Source organism: Poecilia formosa, unplaced genomic scaffold, assembly GCF_000485575.1.
Source record: "Poecilia formosa unplaced genomic scaffold, Poecilia_formosa-5.1.2 Scaffold280, whole genome shotgun sequence".
NCBI lineage: Eukaryota > Metazoa > Chordata > Actinopteri > Cyprinodontiformes > Poeciliidae > Poecilia > Poecilia formosa.
The window spans coordinates 373,793-392,671 of record NW_006800219.1 but is presented as its reverse complement, the minus strand read 5'-3'; the positions used below and the strand labels follow the sequence as shown (position 1 = coordinate 392,671).

The following is an 18,879-nucleotide window of genomic DNA, read 5'->3' as shown; positions in this document are numbered from 1 at the left end:
CACACACACACACACACACACACACACACACGGAGACGAGAAACTTCCAGTTGTACAAACATCCATTAGCTCCATGTCTTCATGTAATCAGTGTTATGATTCAGAAGATTAACAGGGCTGAGGTTATGACCACACACTTCATGGCTTTACTGGCCACACACACCCAAGAAAAACATGGAGGAACGTGAATACACATAATTAGAAATGGAAAAACACACACACACACACACACACACACACACACACACACACACACACACACACACACACAATGACTGTAACTGGCAGCTCTAATAAAATGTTCTGCTGTTTGCACAGCTGGAAGCAGAAAGTAGTGATGTGGTTCTGGAACCACGTTGACGATATTTAGACAGGTTGTCAGAAAAATGTAAGTTTGCTTTGCTGAATGAGCGATAAGGTATTATGGCACCTTAGCCTGAAAAATGTGAACTGCATAAAAAAAACAAAAAACACTAAAACCTTCAGAGCGGACGGCTTTGGAGAGTGATATAAAACCTCCTTGAAAATAGCAATGTGAGGCGGCGGCCTGACCTGCTGTTGGAGTGTAAAAACCACATTCAGTATATTACATTAGACACTCTGAGGCAACGGCGCTCCAGGAAAATGTTCATAGGGGTCGCCAGAGCACGCAAGTAAAACCCTTTGGGAGGTACGCTAAAATTTTTAGGAGGAAAATCCCTGTTTGTCTGAGTGTTTTTGTCCTTAGAACCCAAATTCATCAGTCGCACTAAAACAGTGAAGGTCACGTTGAAATACTTGAACAGTATGAACAATCCAGATTTCAGTTATTTACTGTTATCGCTGTTATTTATGGCCTGCAAACAATAGGATTTATGGCTTGCACCATCCATAACAAACCTGTTGACTTCTGGTTAGGATCAGAGCTGCGTGCTGTAATCACAAACTTGTTTTTAAATACAGAAAAAATCTCACTTATCACTAAGATCAAGACATGAGCCGAAAAGCTTTCTGCAAAGTAAACTACACTGGGTTTATGGTGTATTCAGATTCAGACACGTTACGCAGGAAGGTCTTTTTACTCAGGCTGGTAAGTAAACTGACGGACTGATCCTGTGCATTTTGTTTTTTCAGAAGCCCTAACGGTGGCGCCTACTTGACAAGCAGTGACTCACCAGAATCAAGTTCTGGATTATTCAACGGCATTCAAACACGAGAGAAAAGCAGACCCTCAAACTGAACCGCTCTCAGGCTGAAATACCTCTGAGCAAGGGCGTAAATCCCATCTCATTATTGGGGGGGTGGGGGAGGGTACCATAGACAGGAACATTTCTTAAGAGTAATTTTGGGGGGTGGGGGGGTCTGCAAAGTTGCAGTTAAATGTAACATAAAATGTGGTTTAAAAAGTTTTTAAACCACATTCAAGCTGCAGGACCAAAAATGACTAGTAAGCACATAAAACATGTTTTATTCTCAGTAAGCAGCCTGCAGAGAAGTAAAACTAAAGCTCAAATGTTGCTGAAATAGGAGTTTTGTTCAGTCTGACTGATCTAATCTCTGCTACACCTTTATAAAAATTTAAGGTTCTAAATACAAAAGCTTTGATGAGTAACTCCTCTAAATAAAATTCCTCATAAACATTGATTTATTGAAATGGCTCCCAATACAAGTTATGGCTTATTTAAATGATAACTTGTTAAGTTGCTTTATTTTTAAGCCTTTTTTTTAGTTTTGGCATGCCCTGGATGACTGAGAACAAATAAGTAGATAGAAATTAATATCTGGGAAGTATCATAATTTAAACGTAACACTTAAAGGGTTTATATAGAAAAATATTCAGATTTTATTTTGTGGTTTTAAACGCTCTATATTGAAGACAATGAGAAATAAAGGCATAACTTTTTGTAAATTTCTATCTGTTCTTGGCTCCCACACACAGAGCTTATTATCACGGAGCTGTGGGCCACTCCTCAGCTGCCCTCCCGTCTCAAACTCTTCTAATTAACTAAAACTTAAAGACTTAAATATGAATGAGATGTTTGCTACCTTTAACAAGAAAGCTTAAGTCTATGAAAACAGTGTAGCAGTTTTGCTAATGAGGCAGCTTATCAAGATTCAGCCAAAGTAATGAAATAAACTGCAGTCTGATTTTTATTGTTCATGTGTTTCTTCGCACTGAGCAGTGAAAGTAAATGAAATGTTTACATGTCTTTTGCTGTAAGTATTTACTTACCGGGGTGGGGGTGGTATTTGTGATGCAGAGCTACAGCTAACAGCTAGCTCCTCACGTCAGGCCTCAGACCAGCCTGTGGTTCAGCGGCTGTTGCTCCGCCTACACTTTGGACTGAACCATTGTTCTAATAATGGTAGGGGGGGCCTAAAAATGTATTCTTATTTTTTTCTGACATAAACGTCAGATTTATTTTGTTTTTTTTTTTTTGTTTCTTTTGCCTTTTCATATTGACATTATTTAAATGCAAACGTTTCTTCAATTGTTTTTTTTTTTTTTGGGGGGGGGAGGGGGACAATTCTAGACTTTTCCAAGACTCCCCCGCCCCCCGGATTTACACCTATGCCTCTGAGGGCCGGTTCTGTTGAGGCCCGGACTCGACTTCTCTAATGATCAGACACAGAGACGCTCAGTTTCCTTTAAAGGGACAGAATGCAGTTGTTTTTTTCTTCCTTTTTTTAATTTCAACTCTTGATTGATATGTAGATTTAATGATGACAGGCATTTCTTAAAACTGTATGAAGCCCCTTAGCGGACATGAGGTAAAATGTTTCTTTTGCGTCATTACCTCTCAATACTTTAGCATTACCGCACAATAACGTACTGATCAGTTCATGCAGCATATTTGAATACCAAAAGTCTTTCTTGGTGGCCACTGTACATTCTGCTACAATACAAGGTCATCCTAAGGTTTTTCCATGGATGTTAATATCCCGTTTGTGAGATATATGGAGCTTTATGTCTTTTTCTTGAGGATAGAAATGTGTCAGAAACCTGTGTGCGAAATGCAAAAGCAAGACAGGTCAAACATGGGCTGTTCATCTCCCTTCTAAGATGTAAACAAACTTTCCATAAGAAGGAAAGAAAGAAAAAATACATCCAAACTATTTGGAGTATTTCTGTCACCTGATTGTGTCTTTTATACGTCTGTAGTCTGAATGGTTAATAAAGGGTCGTTTTTATGTGCAGTTCCATCTCTATGATATCACATGACTTTAAAATAGTACAGCTTGGAATTACGAAAATAACTGCTTAATGGAAACACAGCAAAAAAAAACAAAACAAAAAAAAAAAACGTTTGCTCCAACTTGTGGTGGTTTATCAGCTGTATTTGTGCAACAGAAACACTTTTTTCACATATTTACCAGCAAGAAAAGAGGAAATTTGATTTTATTTCTTACGAGGATCACTTATGTCAATATGACAGTTGGTTAATGTTAGCCAAGGATTGAGTCAACGTTTGTATTAGAACATGGATTGAATTTGAGTCCACATATTTGCGCTGTGCAACAAGGTTGCACGTTGGTGCTTTTGATCTATAAGCCTTAGATGGAGGAATGTACTTTGATCAGAATCACGTTTAGAGTTTAGGCTAATAAACCATACATTGTGTCCTTATGAATGTGTAAACACAAGCACTTCCTGCTCTCTGTACTCAGAACAATGCTCTGTTCCTGGCTAGGCACGTCCAATTCTGGACGAGTTCATCAGTCGACACATTCCACAAATCCTCCCCTTCGTGGATTGTTAGGAATAACTTTGTGAGAATCGCCTCATCGGTGGTTTACTTTAAAACCACTTCCCTTCATCTTTCCGTTTTCTCATCCCTGACCGTCGACTTCCCTGTTTTCAAACTCATTTCCCTTTCTTCATTCCCCAAACTCTTGGCTCCTCCTCCTCCTCCTGCCCCTTCCTGTGTTTACCTCATTAAGTTACCGTCACCAGCAGCTGCTGAGGGGGGATAAAAACGAGGGGAAGAGCTTCCCTCCTCTTCCTCATCATTTCTGCGTCTCTTCTTCCTCGGCGTGCCCTCGGCTTGCCGGGTTTGATAACAGCCTGCCACACACTTTGAGTGTTTCCTCTGAAAGCGTCGAGAGCAAACCCAGGGAAGGCGAGGGAGGAAGCGCGAATGAGGAGAGGACAGGGACGTGTCCTCTGCTTGGACACTGATTGTTACTTGTGGTCCTCATCGGAAGATGTTAGAAGGTCAGCGGTGAAACAAACGGCGTGATTACGGCGGCCTGATGGGGAACATCAGAGCCTCGTTGTGTTGGTGAATGAACGTTTCCTCTGGCAGGAGCTGTTTTCACCGTTTGACTGGTATTTGACCTGACACTGACCTAAATTCTTCCCGGCCGTCCGATAGATCTGCCAGACTGACGGAGGGGGCAGTGGTCACTGGGGGCGAAGGGGTTCAGGGGGGTACGCACTGTTTTGCACCACCCTGAACAGAACGGCGTGGCCATCAATGAACACAAGTGTCATAAAGTAATGACCTACCACTGCTGTGGTTTACAGGAGTACTAATGAGGCGCAGTGAGCTCGCCCTCCCCCACCTGTTGCTGTGCACTGCTGTCAGGACTAAGGCAACTAAACCAGGTTTTCTGCAAGTTTAACCAACTCAAATTTAAGACTTTTAAGACCATTACGAATGAAGTTTAAGATGTGCACTACCACAGAAATGTACTATATAAATATGTATATGAACATTAGAAATTACAGCTACGAAGAAATGGTAACTTAGTAATAGTTGAATTTCCATTGACCATATGATCATTGTGTAATTTGATATTTCGCAAATATCAAACGAGGCGCGTTTTTAAATGACTTATTGCGAACAAACTTCTTCACGTGTGATTTTAATTGTGTTTCTTATTTAATGGAAAAACCGCCGTCGCAAAATTGTCTTTTTTCAACATTAGTGAAATATTGACAAAGTTCAGCACTCATTTGTAATGAAAACTGAATAATGTGAGAGAAATAATAGAGAAAAGTGGTTGTTACAGAAGCCTGGAGCGGACAATTTCCTTGTATACTTTTTTCCTGATGGTTTTCTCGAGGTTACAACTTCATTTTGTCATTCAGACAGTAATCATTTGCTTAACTTGATAATGAATACTTGAGCTGTACTGTCTTCACTCAACATAGTGCTGTTATCTGATAAGTCTGATTAATGGCCCAGTTGTTACCCAAAAAGAATATCATTTACAAATAAAAGGTTGTGTTTTTTTTTACAAGTGCTTCTACTGCTGTATTTCTTAAACTTACTTAACACAAAGTTAACGTCCATTCAGCTGTAAGCGGCGGTGCTGTAGCGGGAAAATGATTCTCTAGCCCGGCGCCTCAATGTGTCGCAAATAGTACATAATAGACGACTGGCTGTGAGGATGGAGAGAAAGAAGAGAAGAAAACAAGAGCATTCATTTTAATTAAAAACAAAAAAAATCGTGGGTTTAAAAGTGTAGGCATATACACCTCGGAAAGTTGTAGTAACTGTAGTAACGGCTGCAGACTTGAGTCGTGTTCTGCTCCAGGCTAATCACATCACCGTGATTTCAGTTTGTGTCGCCGTGGAGCCAGAGCAGCCTCCCCACATGAAGCAACATCTGTTCGGGGAGATTCCTGGAACTACTTGGTCTCTCTCTCTCTCTCTCTCTCTCCATGACCGAGCTTCCTCCATGCTTCCTCTGACAGAAGGTGGCCACCATCACCACCAACAACAACAACAACAAGCAGCAGCGGTGAAACGAACAGCTGCTCAGCCTCCCTGATGGAACCAGGAATGATTTATGCCCACCCTTCCCTCCTCCAGCAGCCCTCCTCTTCCTCTTATGTAATACAAAGTCCGCTGCGGCTGATTAGCCGTTACTTAACCCGCAGTAAAGCAGCGGAGGGAAGGGGGGGGAGATACGTGGATGGAAACCGGAATAAGGAGAAGCGGATCGCTCTGTGTCCGTTTCCTCCCCCAGCGGTGATCCAGCGGCTCTTGTGCAACAGTTGCGCCGGCCACCCCGCCCACAGCGCCCGGACTCAAGTCTCCCCAGAATCAATAATCATCCCTGCAAGTCGCTCCTACCTGATATCCCCGCTCCGATCACCACAACGTCGTAGTTGTTGCTGGGTGCAGTCATGGTTCCCGTCTGCCGCTCTGCTCCGCTCCGAACCGAACCGTCCGATCGCCGCTGAACGCAGGGCTGCACACCGAGGAGCGCATCTGTATTAAACAGGCCCACTCCCACCTGGCTCCGCCCACACATAGTAAAGCGGCGCCGGGGAAGGAGGATTAATTCAGGGAGGTGTTCGTGGGTCTGCGGGGTGAACAGGACGTGAACTTCACTCCTGGTCAGATAAGATTTGCCAGGCCCAAAGTCTTCTCTTATCAAGGTTTTTTTTTTCCAGTCAAAGATTGATGGCGGAAAGATCGAAAATCTTTGAGTTGATTCCAAAAACCATAAAAACAGGAGAACTATCCTCCTTTCACAGCTGTGCTGTCTCAACTTTTTGCCGTGGGAAGCAAAAAAAAAAAGTTCAACTTCAAATCACTTTGAGAACTTACGGTTCTTTTTTAATTTCTTCTTCTGCCCAAATTAAACGTGAAGTCCAAATTTTCATGTTTAAAAACAGTTTTGTTATAAATATATTTGCTGAATTCATCCAATGTGCTCAGATGTTTACGATTCTATTTACTACTGAATTTGAATGAATTAAGAAATCTGGTAAATAAATGAGAAATAATTTAGTGTATCCAAGGTTTTCATTTTTTAAAATAATTTTTAGATTTTGTCTGTGAAAATTTCACTCTTAATATTAATAATAAAAGTATGACATTGTCACTTTTATTATTAATAAGTGTTCATCTGCAATGCAGATGCAGACCAGATCTAATCCATTCTAGAGCTGGACACTGTAAAACGTAATAAGTGGACTTTAAAAAAGATATATCTAATAAAAAGTTTCCAAAACTTAAAAATGTTGTTTCTGTTCATCTTAAGTTGATACAGCTTGACTAACTTGATCATTTTGAATAAGTTTTAATGATAAAAACTTAAATACTGTAAAACCTAATTAATTCTCTTTACTTCTGAAGTATGCAAACAGGCTTCAAATATTTATTTAGTTTTCATTAAATCAGCTGATTAAGTAACATTAGTTGGATACAAAGTGTTCCTGACTTCTGCTTTCTGTTCGTTTCTTTGTTCAAACTGACAGAAAACATAGAAAACAGTGATAGTTGCACTTTTTCAGCTAAACAATCAACTTAAACAGAATTTTTCCTTGGATAAACTTAATTTGATTGTAGTTTTAACAAATCAACTCCAGTTTTTTTCAAGTTTGATGACCTGTTTTCATTTTTCAGTGTAGTTTCTTGAAGCTGTGTCCGTGCTTTGTTAAAGTATTCATAGCTCTGAATCTTTCTCACACAGATTTCAGGTTGCAGGTGAACAATGCGGTGACAAAGATCTTCATTTCTGGAGAGATGGACTGTACTCTGATGAAACTAAACTGTTTGGCCATAATGACTAATGTTACATTTGGAGGAAGAACAGGGATGCTTGAACCATCCCAGCTGTCAAGCATGGTGGTGGCGGCATCATGTTGTGGGTTGTTTTGCTGTAATAGAAACTGGTTCACTTCATAAAATAGATTGCATCATGAGGAAAAAAAATACTGAAGCAACATCTCTAGACATCAGCCAGGACGTAAAGCCTAGGGCACAGATTCATTCAAACTGGTCACTTTACTGGTTCTTTTAACTCATTTTTGATTCATGCAGCATTTTTGCAACTGAAGGTTACTTGATTGTGCTCTGAAATGGGACTATGTGCCTGGAAAACACACAATGCTGCCCCTTTAACTCTGCAGTTGTGACCCTGTGTGTCCTGACATGCTTTGGCACAGTGGCCTACATCCACTCAGACTGTGTGACTCACAGGCTTTGGTTAGAGACTAAAACGCTTTGCGTTCTTCGGCTTTTGTTTCCCTCTTGTGGCCACTTGGATGTGCTGCGATGTTCACTGCAATTATAGACATCCAGCTTTTATTGAACACAGTGTATTTCAGTCACATTTGATAGAACAGAACCCCCTGACTTAGGTTGGCATGTGAAACAGTTTGCCAAAAAATTAGGTTGTTTTGGGGGGGAGGGGTTTCGGCAAATTGAACACAGAAGAAGTGAAACTCTCTGCTTTACCTGCTTAAATGTGATGCAATGCACAGACATTTAGTTCACATTTCAGCTGGGCTGGATATACATTAAGGTTCCCCTCTTGGCGTAATCTGAGCATGATTGTCATAATCCTAATCCTCATCTATGGAATAAGCTACTAAAGTCCGACGCTAGCACATCGCTGTCCTTTCAGGGAGTAGGGCAGTGAGACTGAGCAGGAAAGGAGAAGGTGAGCGTGTCGATGCAGAAATGTTCCTCTGACTGACAGATGATTAACCAGAAACTGTTCACTTCTAGAACCTCCTTCTTTTATTTCATTTCACAGAGCCTTGCAAAGGAAGACAAAATTATGGTTAAATAAAAGTGTTCTCCCTTTAAATTCATGGATTTCACATCGCTTGAGCATATAAATGGTTTTAAAATTCTTTACAGACATTTTCTTTTTAAATACATTTGAATGAGTAATAAATAATGACATTATTTGCACAAGTAATCAAGTCTTTTAGCAGTCTGTGACGTTTTTAGTTGGCCTCCTCCCAGTGCTAACCTAGACAACCAATCAGAAAGAAGAGGTGGGTCATGGTGCTGTCAATCACCCTCTGTGTGGCGCAGCTCATCCTTTCTCTCTGCTACACTGCAGTTAGCATAGCGTGTCATAAATGCTACAGCTAGTTAGCATGGCCAACAATGACTGTGGATAAATGTTTTTCCTGTAGTGGTAAGTCGTTTCTCTGCCATCAGCACATTTAGCAGCACATACAAGAGGTTGACTGACAGCATCAAGACCCTCCTTCTGGCTCTGATTGGTTGATTTCCATCATCTGAAGCAATTTCCATCTGAATTGCTTCAGATGGAAATATAAACTCAGAGGTAAAGTGGAGGAAATTGATCTTGTCACAGATCATCTGTCTCATAAACTTTTGTTTTTGTAATTGTAAAATACAAGGTTTTTTTTTTCTATTAAAGCAATTTCTGTTAATGTGATGACCACCTGAAAACATACTCTGGTGGTTGTGGTTATAAAAAAACATCCAAAATTTCAGGGGGTATGAAATTTCTTTATAAGATATTTTACGTTGTTTTGCTCTGGTTTCAAACACTTTTGTAGAGAATGACATATGAGATCCAACATATAAAACTCACTCATCCAACACCTCCTCCTAGTTATGATTATTATCATTTACCTTCATATTTACTCTGTGTTGTCTGAATAATAATCAGAAAATTTCACTCTGTTTACAGTCACGTAGACCAGAGTGAACACAATGTGTGTCCTGGGACTTGCCAGCAGAGGGCAGCAGCGGCCTGGCATCATCGGAAACGTTTCGTCGGCCTTGAATCTCGACCCCCTCCCCAAAAAACGAAGAAAAAAGTTTCTGCTGCCTGAGCAGGTCCAACATGTAAAATTAAGCCTTACCACAATATAAAGCCCTACTTCCCTTCCACATAGTCGTACAGTCACCTTTAATAAGCCAGAATACTGAAAAGGTAAATTATTTTATAGATTATTCACAAAAACTCACTGATGTTTAAAACCTTCATTTCTGCTAATAATGATGATTGTTTGCTTACGGTTAATAAAAACCCAATATCTAAAGGTCGGATGCCTTGCTATGTTGTCTTATTGTCTTTTAAATGTTTTATGTTGTTTATGGTGACGCACGGTGCAAATTAGCTTAGGCTATAAACGTTTCAGGGTTCGGTGTTTGTTCATTCTTGTAAAATTCTCTCTCATTATTGTTTATTTGCATGGGGACAACATGACAATAAAAAGCATTTTAAGAAAGAAACCTTAAATTAAAAAGGAAATAGATTGAGCACCTGCTTAAAGAATATTTTCAAAAAAGTTATTCCCAACCTGGCAACTGAATCCCATCGGAATGCATATTCTAAATTATTGAACATGACTGCGCATAGCCCTCCAACACAATTTTCTAATTTTACCTAATAAATTCTGTTATCCTGCGATCGGAACATTTGGTGCCGGTTTAGCTGGGTTTTCTTTTTTTTCCTGCCAGTAAACATTTTCAGCTGGTCGCAGTCCCAGAACCTCCTCATTAGACTCTTTTAGGCGATGTTTTCTATCTGATTTGGTCAATTAAATCAGTATTACACACTCGGTGAAACCCCCAATTTACGGAAAACGGAGAATGATGGAAGTTTATTATGCCTCGCCGGCCACACAGACGAATCTTCTTCTATGGTTTCCAAGTGTTTTACAGGAAATTCCTCCTGGTTGTCCAACACCAATAACCAAAGAGAATAACCAAAAAACAACCTCATTTTAACGTTACATAAAACTGTGGCAGACACTAAACCTCAAAGCATTGGATATGTGAATGGAAATAAAGGTTTTATGTGAATGAATAAATTTGGAAATTTTATGGCCAAGTACATTTGATTTTTTCCACAATAAATATGTTCTAATAAACTCTGCTTAACACTCATTTCGTTTTAAGGAGCTCACAACGTTTTGTGGCAATAATCTTAGTCATTTGGCAAAGGATTGCTGTGGAATGCCAGTTTGTTCAATAAATTCAAGAAATGTTCAGCTGAATTTAGTCTCCAGAAATCCTTATTCATACATTCGTTTCAGTTTTCAGGTTTCCTGAAATGTTCCTAAATTCTGCTGCTTTTTGCCACACATCTATATCAGCATACTGAGTGCATCATCTCTGATCTTTGGCGGCTGTATTGATACATGTGGTAATAAGAGAAGATTATAAATCAAAGAGCTGCTTCAGCCGCTTGTCATGTTGTTTCCCATCTTGTCATGCATGTTAGTGTTTTGTAAAATGTGTGTAAAGCTGATCTAAACATGATAAAATGATAAAATGGAGGAGAATTTGCTAAAAAAAATAATAAATAAAGTGGAGCTACTTCTTTGAAGTAGTGAATAGTACCTGTGTATTGGGATCAATGTTGTGGAATTCAGGACAGGGAACCTTACTTTTGTCGTGGTTTCACCGTCTCAATTTTTAATCTAATTTAATTTCTTTATTTTTTCATCTTCTGTACATTTCAGTTTACTTTCATTTTCAAGTATCTGACAAACTACGCTACGCTACAGTATGTACGCAGCGTAGTTCAGCATGAAATTATATAACATTATTGAGTCATTACTGCCATATTTGAGTCTCACCGGCATTAGTTCTGTAGAAAGGTCACATGAGTTGTGTTTACATTACAAATGTGCTCAAATCTTTGTCTATGTTCTGCTAATGTCGACAAAAACACAATTTCACACTTGTGGTGTTTCCATTAAATAAGAAATGAAATGAAAACCACTTGTGAATTTGTTTATTTACGTGACAAGTCATTAAAAAGCTGCAACGCTACCTGAGAATTTAATATCAACTAAAACTGCACTGAAAAATGTTAAGAGCTCAGTTATTATCAACAAGTTATATCAAAACAGCATTAGACCAAAACTTCAGCCAACTGATCTGCATGAACACAGCAGTTTATTACCAACAGGTGACGCAGCAAAATCCAGAAGTTTACTTCGTTCTTGGTAGAGAGTCTGTGGGCCTGGCGGACTGAGACAACAGGAACGCTCAATCGGAGAACTTCCCACAGGAACATCAAGCTGAACAAAAGAGCACCGAATCTAACAGCAGGCTCTTGTGAAATTGTAAGCTGTTAACATCCAGAATTAAGTACTGTATACCACTGACATGAATAGTTTCAGTTTGAGGTTGTTATTTATTTATTTAAATCGCCAACGTCGACTGGAACAGAAGAACATCTGACCGGAAATGAGCGCTTGGGGACAACGCCGGTTCACGCACTGTTCCCTTCTCAGTCGGCGAGGGTCAGTCTAAATAAACGGAGAAACGAAACGGAAACACCCGAGCTCAGCTCTGAAGCGTTCCTGTTACCGCTCACACGGGCAAACGGTTATTGTCTGGAGTCGGACCCGCAAGCCCCACGAATCTATTCTTTCAGTGCGTTCGCATAATTGTCCAGATTTTTTCGCTGTAAATTTGTGCTGACAGCTTAATCACAGGCCTCAAAGTAGTAAATGTGAAAGGCAGTGAATAGTCATATTGTGAGCCCTCCAGCACATGGCTGTTGTCCATGTCTGGGATTATAATGGAATAATAAACACAGGGACGTGAGTTTCTCTTTAATGAGGAGGCAGCATCAGAGCGGTCCAATAAAAATCCCTCCTTTTTTTGTTAAATAAACGTTCAGATGGCTATGATTAGCACGAAGAACAAATGACTGTGTGGTGTCTGCTGAAGTATGGGGCTATAAAAAGATCACATCTGTCCACCAGGTTGCCTCACACCTGGATGTAGAGGAAAAACATGATTTGAGTCATGATAGTTTGCCCTTTAAGTAAGTGTGACGCAAAATGTTAACCAACTTTTTTGCCTCCTTCTGTCCGCCATTAGACTCTGAACAGAGAACATTTACACTCAGCCTGACAGCCATTATCTTGTCACTCTGTCGCGCCGCCAGCTAATTACACCGTTTCCCTTTTTGTCAGAAAAGGCCTTCTCTCTGCTCTGCGTGCAGATTCGGAGCGAGAGCCGTGATGAAGGAGAGCCACAGCGAGGGGAGACAGCAGACAGAGGCAAATTAGTCTCCAGAGTCTCGGGGAAAAGGATTTTATTAGGTTCACGTGTGAAGCAGCGGCCCGAGCTGTCAGATGCGGTCGGGATTGAAATGTTCCGTCGGTCTGAGTTTTTACGCCGCTTCAACGGAGCCGCGCAGCGTTTCGGCTCCGAGCACAACAGAGACATCTGCGCCGGGTGGGTGAGGAAGCTGAGACGAAAACCACGGGGTTTGGCTGCGCCCCGACACCAAACACAAGAAACGGCGTCTAATGAGATACTGGAGGCCAGCCGTGTCTCCCGAAATAAAGAGTCCGACCGGCTACTCGGGCACCCCGCAGACCCTCAGCTCGCTTTACGCCTTCTTTACGTGCCGTTTTCAGCTTTCTGGGTTCACTTAAGAGTTACGATCCAGCAAAAAATGTCAATAAAAAGCGGGTTTTATTTTTATTGTTAAAAACACGATTATTTGTTGGCTGGTAGTTTAAACGGTGGAAATAAAACATTTCTTGAAACAAAAAAAGTACACTTTACCAGAGACTTTAGAAATTTTACAAACCACTATTTATATCACATAGTTGTATAATGTAGATGTGGGTCTTCTACAGCTACTGCATTACGTACCATTTAAACGGAATTATTGATTGTTAATACGTTTTTGTTTTTCAGATTTCAAGATCTAAATTGGGAATTCGGTTAAATTTTTGTATTTTATTGTTGCAAATACTAAAAAATAAGGCTCCATAATTTTCCTGTTTAGACAGCAAACACACCACTCTGGCTTTTTGGGATAAATAACATAATTTATCATTCATCACAGGGTGGAATGCTTGTATGTGAATTCAAAAATAATATTTTTTGTGTGAAACATGTCCCTTGATAACAAACCCCGCCAGTACAATCAAATACGCATATGCATATGCATCAGTTCCCATGTGGAAGTGAATGTGGATGTCAAAGAAACTCTTGTTTCTTCACTGTTGTATGGAATAAATTGTTTATACAAGAGCACAATTATGCCCATATAAGACCATATTTTTATGGAAAACAAAGAGTGCTCCATCAAAGTAGCAGCTTAAAAATCATTTTCGTAATCATTTCCTATACCATGTTAAGCATTTTTGGCCAGATATCTTTTAGTGCAGATGTGTCTAAATATTTTTAAATGGTATTAATTCTAACAATTTTCTAACTGTTCTTTCTATTTTTTTGTTTAGTATTTTATTTCTCCTATTCTTCTTCTTCTTCTTCTTCTTCTTATTATTATTATTATTATAATTGCAAACGTCTCAAAACGTGTTTATTGTTAATTCCAGGAGGCGGACTCACTCACACACACCTGCTCTCCTCCCTCTTCGTGAACATGTCCACTCCTTCTTACCAGATACTCTGCCCTCTACTGTCCCTGGGTAGCATGTCTGTCATCATCCAACGACGAATCACCGGAAGCGCTAATTCTCCCTCCTTCTCGGCTCCTGAATTGCTCCAGCGGTTCAGGTTTGTGTGTTAAATATTTATGTTAGTTTGGGACTTTTTTGGACTTCGGTGCTTTTTAGTTTTTGTTCTTGCAGTTTTTCTAACCCCTCCCACCACGTTTCTGTTCACTTTTATCCAACTCCGGTTAGCTAAAATAGCGCTAATTATAACATTGTAGTCTTCGGACTCCCACTCCAGCCGCTGGCTCGTCTCGCCCGCTCTGTCAGGCGTAGTGGCTCGTTAAGCCGAGAGAGAACCACCGTCTCCCGGCACATTGCTTTCAAACTCCCGTTGGTTTTCGGCAATGGCGTTTGCGCAGTGTGAAGGAAAGAGGAGACCAGCTGCACAGGCAGGCTGCGAAATGAGATGATCGGTATCGGCAACAAGAGCCAATGATCGCCGATCACCGATCATGCACTTTTTCACGAAAATCGGCCGATTATGATCGGTGACCGATCGATCGGCACACCTCTACTATCGATTGTAGCAACCTGCGCCACCCACTGGATGAAGGGAGTTGGTAGGGTGAACAAACTCCTGCCTAAGATCAGTAGCTGTTAGTGATCAGTAGCACTGCTAGTGGATGTTTAGTGTAACATGGAGCAGAAAGCTGAGGTCGTTGTTTCTCCCTAAATTCTGCGGATGGTGCAGGTTGCAACATTCGATAGTAGAACAGAGACTAAGTCTGATCGTAAGAAGTTTTGAGTACAATCATTCCAAGTTTTGAGAAGAAAGACATGAAGTCCTGCTCTCAAAATGAAAAAGTAAGTAAAAGTATTAAAAGTTTTGAGAACAAACGACATCAAGTCCTGTTTCGGACTGAAAATGTGTGCTCTAATGGGCAAAAAGGGAAAGTCAACCAAACAGCTTGATGCATGTAAGCACTGAACACATTGTGGTTGTAGAGTTTTAATTATACAAAAACCACAATTTGAACACTGACATACTTTTACACTTGGATACACTGATCAGAGACTGAAGGCTGAACGAGTCTCACACAGACAGAAGGAGATGTGCAGGAGTTTAAAGTTTTGTATTCGATGTTGGCTGTAAGGTCAATACACGCGAGCAACACGGACATTGGCAGAGCAACTGTAGCGCTGGTTCAACATGGAAGGAGTAACAATAAACAACAGGCAATAGCAGCAATTGTACAGTGCCTTGTACAGGTATTCATACCGCTTTCACATTTTGTCACATTATAATCACGAACTTGAGTATGTTTTATTGGGATTTTACGTGATAGAACAACACAGAATAGTGCATAAATATGAAATGGAAGAAAATGCTGCGTTTGTATTCAGCCCTGCTCTGTCACAACCTCACAGAACGTTCTTCCATGATGACAACCGAAAACATCCAGCCAGAACTACAGCGGGACAGTTCAGGTCGCAGCACAGTCATTGGTTTAAATGGCCCAGTCAAAGTCCAGACCTACATTCAATAGATAATCTGTGGCAAGACTTAAAGATTGCTTCACAGATGTCCTCTTTCCAATCTGACTGAGCTTCAGCTGCAGTATTTTGCCAGATGTTTTTGCTCATCTACAGGTGGACTCGAGCTGCAGAGCATTCTTACTCCAGACGGTTTGACAACAATGTCGGCCCAGCCATCAAAGTGATTTCAGCTTCAGCTCCTCCGGGACGGTTTTCCTCAAGGTACAGGAGTGTGTTGACGGGAATTTTCGACCGTTCTTTCATAACAGCATCGAAGAGGTAAGACACTGATGTCGGACAAAAAGGCCTGTGGCTCACAGTCTCTGCTCTAATTGGCCCCAAAGGTGTTCTAGAGTCAGGAGGCGGTGTGTGCTGCACCAGTTCTGATGGTTTGTAGGAATATTCTAAAAATGCTTCTAACTGCCTTTCCTAATAGTTCAAAGATCAAATGTGCCTAAGTCTGCATTAATAGGTACAATGGAAACCATCTTACCACTGGACCTGAAGCTAACATCTACAGTCTTCCTTATGTCTGCTGTTGGGGGCAACAAAATCAAGCTTTCCTGTACATTCATGTGGCTACTGGATTGCAGCCACAGCTGCCCTGGGGCACACACCAGCTCCATCGGTCGATTTGGGTCGCATTAGCGTTCTTACGTCTATCGCATAAAATCTCAATTTCAAAATGTGAAAAAAAGTTCAAGGGGAATAAATTCTTTTGCAAGGCACTCTACCAAACTGGCATGACGGAGGCTGCGGTTACAACAACGCTGACACGAACATCACAAAGACTCAGATAGAGATTATGAACACTAACATAAGTGACAGTCTAGGGAGAGTCCAAACCAACACCCACAGGTGGGCCTTCGTCCTTGGCTGTGTTTTTAACCTCAGGGTTTCCTTTGCCCTCCGTTTCTCCTAGAACGTCCACATGATGAGCTCTCCTGTAAGCGACAGTGAAGTTTTACAGAGCTACATGAAGATCTGCAGGAAGTGTGTAAATGTTATTGGTTGAGTAAGAGTGCAGATGTTCCTGTATAGTTCCACCGTGCGTCTGGGGAGGCCTCGTCCTTTTCCCGTGCTGCATTTTAACGAGGCGTGTTGTCTTGTTGTCAAACGTGTGGGAGGGGTTCGCTTAGCTGTCACAGATTCTTCGAAGCGCCACACTGCGGTTTGAGAGCGTGTGTGTGTGTGTGTGTGTGTGTGAGAGATGGATTACTGAGGCCTGTAATGAGCGGAGTGTGTCTCTCAGGCGGGGAAGGGTCTCAAACCGGCCCCCGGGATCAGCAGTTTGCGGTGTTTGGCCTTGTGAGCTGAAGAAATATGCTTTGCATGGCTCGTTGTGATTGAAAGCACTTATAATGGAGAAGGTATGGAGCGTTCTACATGTGTCCCAGAGCTGCGGGTCAATTATTAGGAGCACGTGAAGGGGGGGGAGGGCGGATTTGATTCCTCCAAACTGTTAACGTCCAGCATTTTTGGAGCATAACTCTATATCCAAAAATCAACGGAGCATTCCGAACAGTTCCAGAACGAGGTCCGAGGCCAAGAAAAACGAGAGCCTTTGGGGGGCCGGGGTCTTGGAGGGAACTGCCGCCTACTCAGCTGCACTCCTCGCAGTTGCAGGCTAGGATGTATCTGTAGGTGGCCGTAATGCGAGTCCCGCCGGCGCAGCGCAGCCTCACCGCCTTCAGCTTGGAGGTGTGTGGTCGGCAGCAGGAGCAGAAGCTCTTGAAGGGCTGCTTGAGCACGGAGCTGAAGGAGATGAGCGGGTCTGAGCGGGTGGTGTGGCTGCAGTGGCCCTCGCAGCGCGCCAGCAACACCATCTGCAGAGACACGAGAGAGGGCAGGTCAGTCACACAGAGGGTTTTCATCAACATCAAGGTTCTGTCAGAGATAAGGACCGGGGAACGGGGCGGTGTGAGCACAGCGGAGCATTGTTTGAGTCTGCCCTGACAGGAAGTAGCGTCTAGCGCCTCTTTGGCCTCCTACTCCCTGGCCTTGCATCTGCGAAATGAGAGATGGCAACAGGAGCCGGTCCCACACTCCCACACCTGAGGTAGTTTAGTCACACACAGCAGACAGGGGTGTATCAAGTCTTCCTCAAGGTTGACCCATCCCCACACACACACACACACACACACACACACACACACACACACACATACACACATAGCAGCAGCCTGATTAGTGTAGTGACCATCCGACTGGCGCTCCTCTGTGGGTCACTGCATTCCTGTCGCCACCCCTAAACAGCCTCCTGTGTCACGTCTTCTGTCAGCTGCTGTGTCGCCACCCGTGTACCCACTTTGACAAAAGCCTGTCTGGGGCCATAGCAGGATGTCACAAATACACACACACACACACACACGTCAGGAGCGCTGTCGCCACTTTAAGACCATTTGTCTTTGTTCTGGCCGAGCATTGGGCCGTCGCTCTCTCCCCTCATCTGCTCGCCCCGTCCCGACCCTCGCGCCCCCCCACCCCCCACTGCTGTCCCACCATCCATTCAGAGCTGTCATTCATTCATCCACTGATTCACAGATGAAGAACAACTGAGTCACCGCTGTGGTCCAAAGCATCAGAACTACGAAACACTTTCAAAAAAGTAACTACAGTAAATCTCTGTTGTTTATGGATGCGCCATGACTTTCTCCAGCTGAACAGAAACAAAACTGAAGTTATCTTTGGACCCAGAGAGGAACGATCTAGAGTCAACGCACAGCTTCAGTTATTACAGCTAGAAACCAGCAATTAGGCATAAAATCTGGGTGTCGTGATGAACTCTCACCTGAACCTTCAGAGTCACATAAAAACAGTTACAAAGTCGGCCTTCTGTCACCAGAAGAACATTTCCAGGATTAACGGACGAATGTCCAAGCAAGATCTGGAGAAACTCATCCACGTGTTTATCTTTAGTCACATTGATGACTGCAGAGTCTCCACAGGTCTGCCTGAAACAGCAGACAGATGCAGCTGATCTAAAACAATGCTGCTCGCGTTCTCACTGAAATAATAATATCAATAGAAATAATATTATTAATAATAATAATAATAATGTTAGTTTATAAATCACTGAGGATCTCAGCACCACAATACATTAAAGATCTCCTGTTGTTGTATCAACCTTCCACACCTCTCAGGTCTTCTGGGTCTGCTCTGCATCCAGAACCAGAACCAAACAAGGAGAAGCAGCATTCAGCTTCTATTCACCACAAATCTGGAACAAACTTCCAGAAAACTGTAAA

The 18,879-nt window shown here is 41.9% G+C and overlaps 2 protein-coding genes and 1 long non-coding RNA gene across 3 annotated transcripts in view; 1 reads left to right on the top strand and 2 right to left on the bottom strand.

Moving 5' to 3' along the window:
* The window catches only part of mao (monoamine oxidase), a 35,029-nt gene extending 28,768 nt beyond the window's left edge, over positions 1–6,261 (bottom strand). The window contains exon 1 of the mRNA XM_007571405.2: positions 6,066–6,261. Within this exon, the coding sequence (XP_007571467.2) occupies positions 6,066–6,246 (181 nt within the window). The 5' untranslated portion in view covers positions 6,247–6,261. The remainder of the gene's footprint in view (positions 1–6,065) is intronic.
* Positions 6,262–15,036: 8,775 nt separating this feature from the next.
* Positions 15,037–18,879, top strand: part of LOC107838572 (uncharacterized) — a 41,370-nt gene continuing 37,527 nt past the window's right edge. Inside the window, exon 1 of the long non-coding RNA XR_001664661.1 lies at positions 15,037–15,910. This is a non-coding gene — a long non-coding RNA (uncharacterized LOC107838572). The remainder of the gene's footprint in view (positions 15,911–18,879) is intronic.
* The window catches only part of ndp (norrin cystine knot growth factor NDP), a 28,954-nt gene continuing 25,284 nt past the window's right edge, over positions 15,210–18,879 (bottom strand). Inside the window, exon 3 of the mRNA XM_007571403.2 lies at positions 15,210–17,457. Within this exon, the coding sequence (XP_007571465.1) occupies positions 17,233–17,457 (225 nt within the window). The 3' untranslated portion in view covers positions 15,210–17,232. The remainder of the gene's footprint in view (positions 17,458–18,879) is intronic.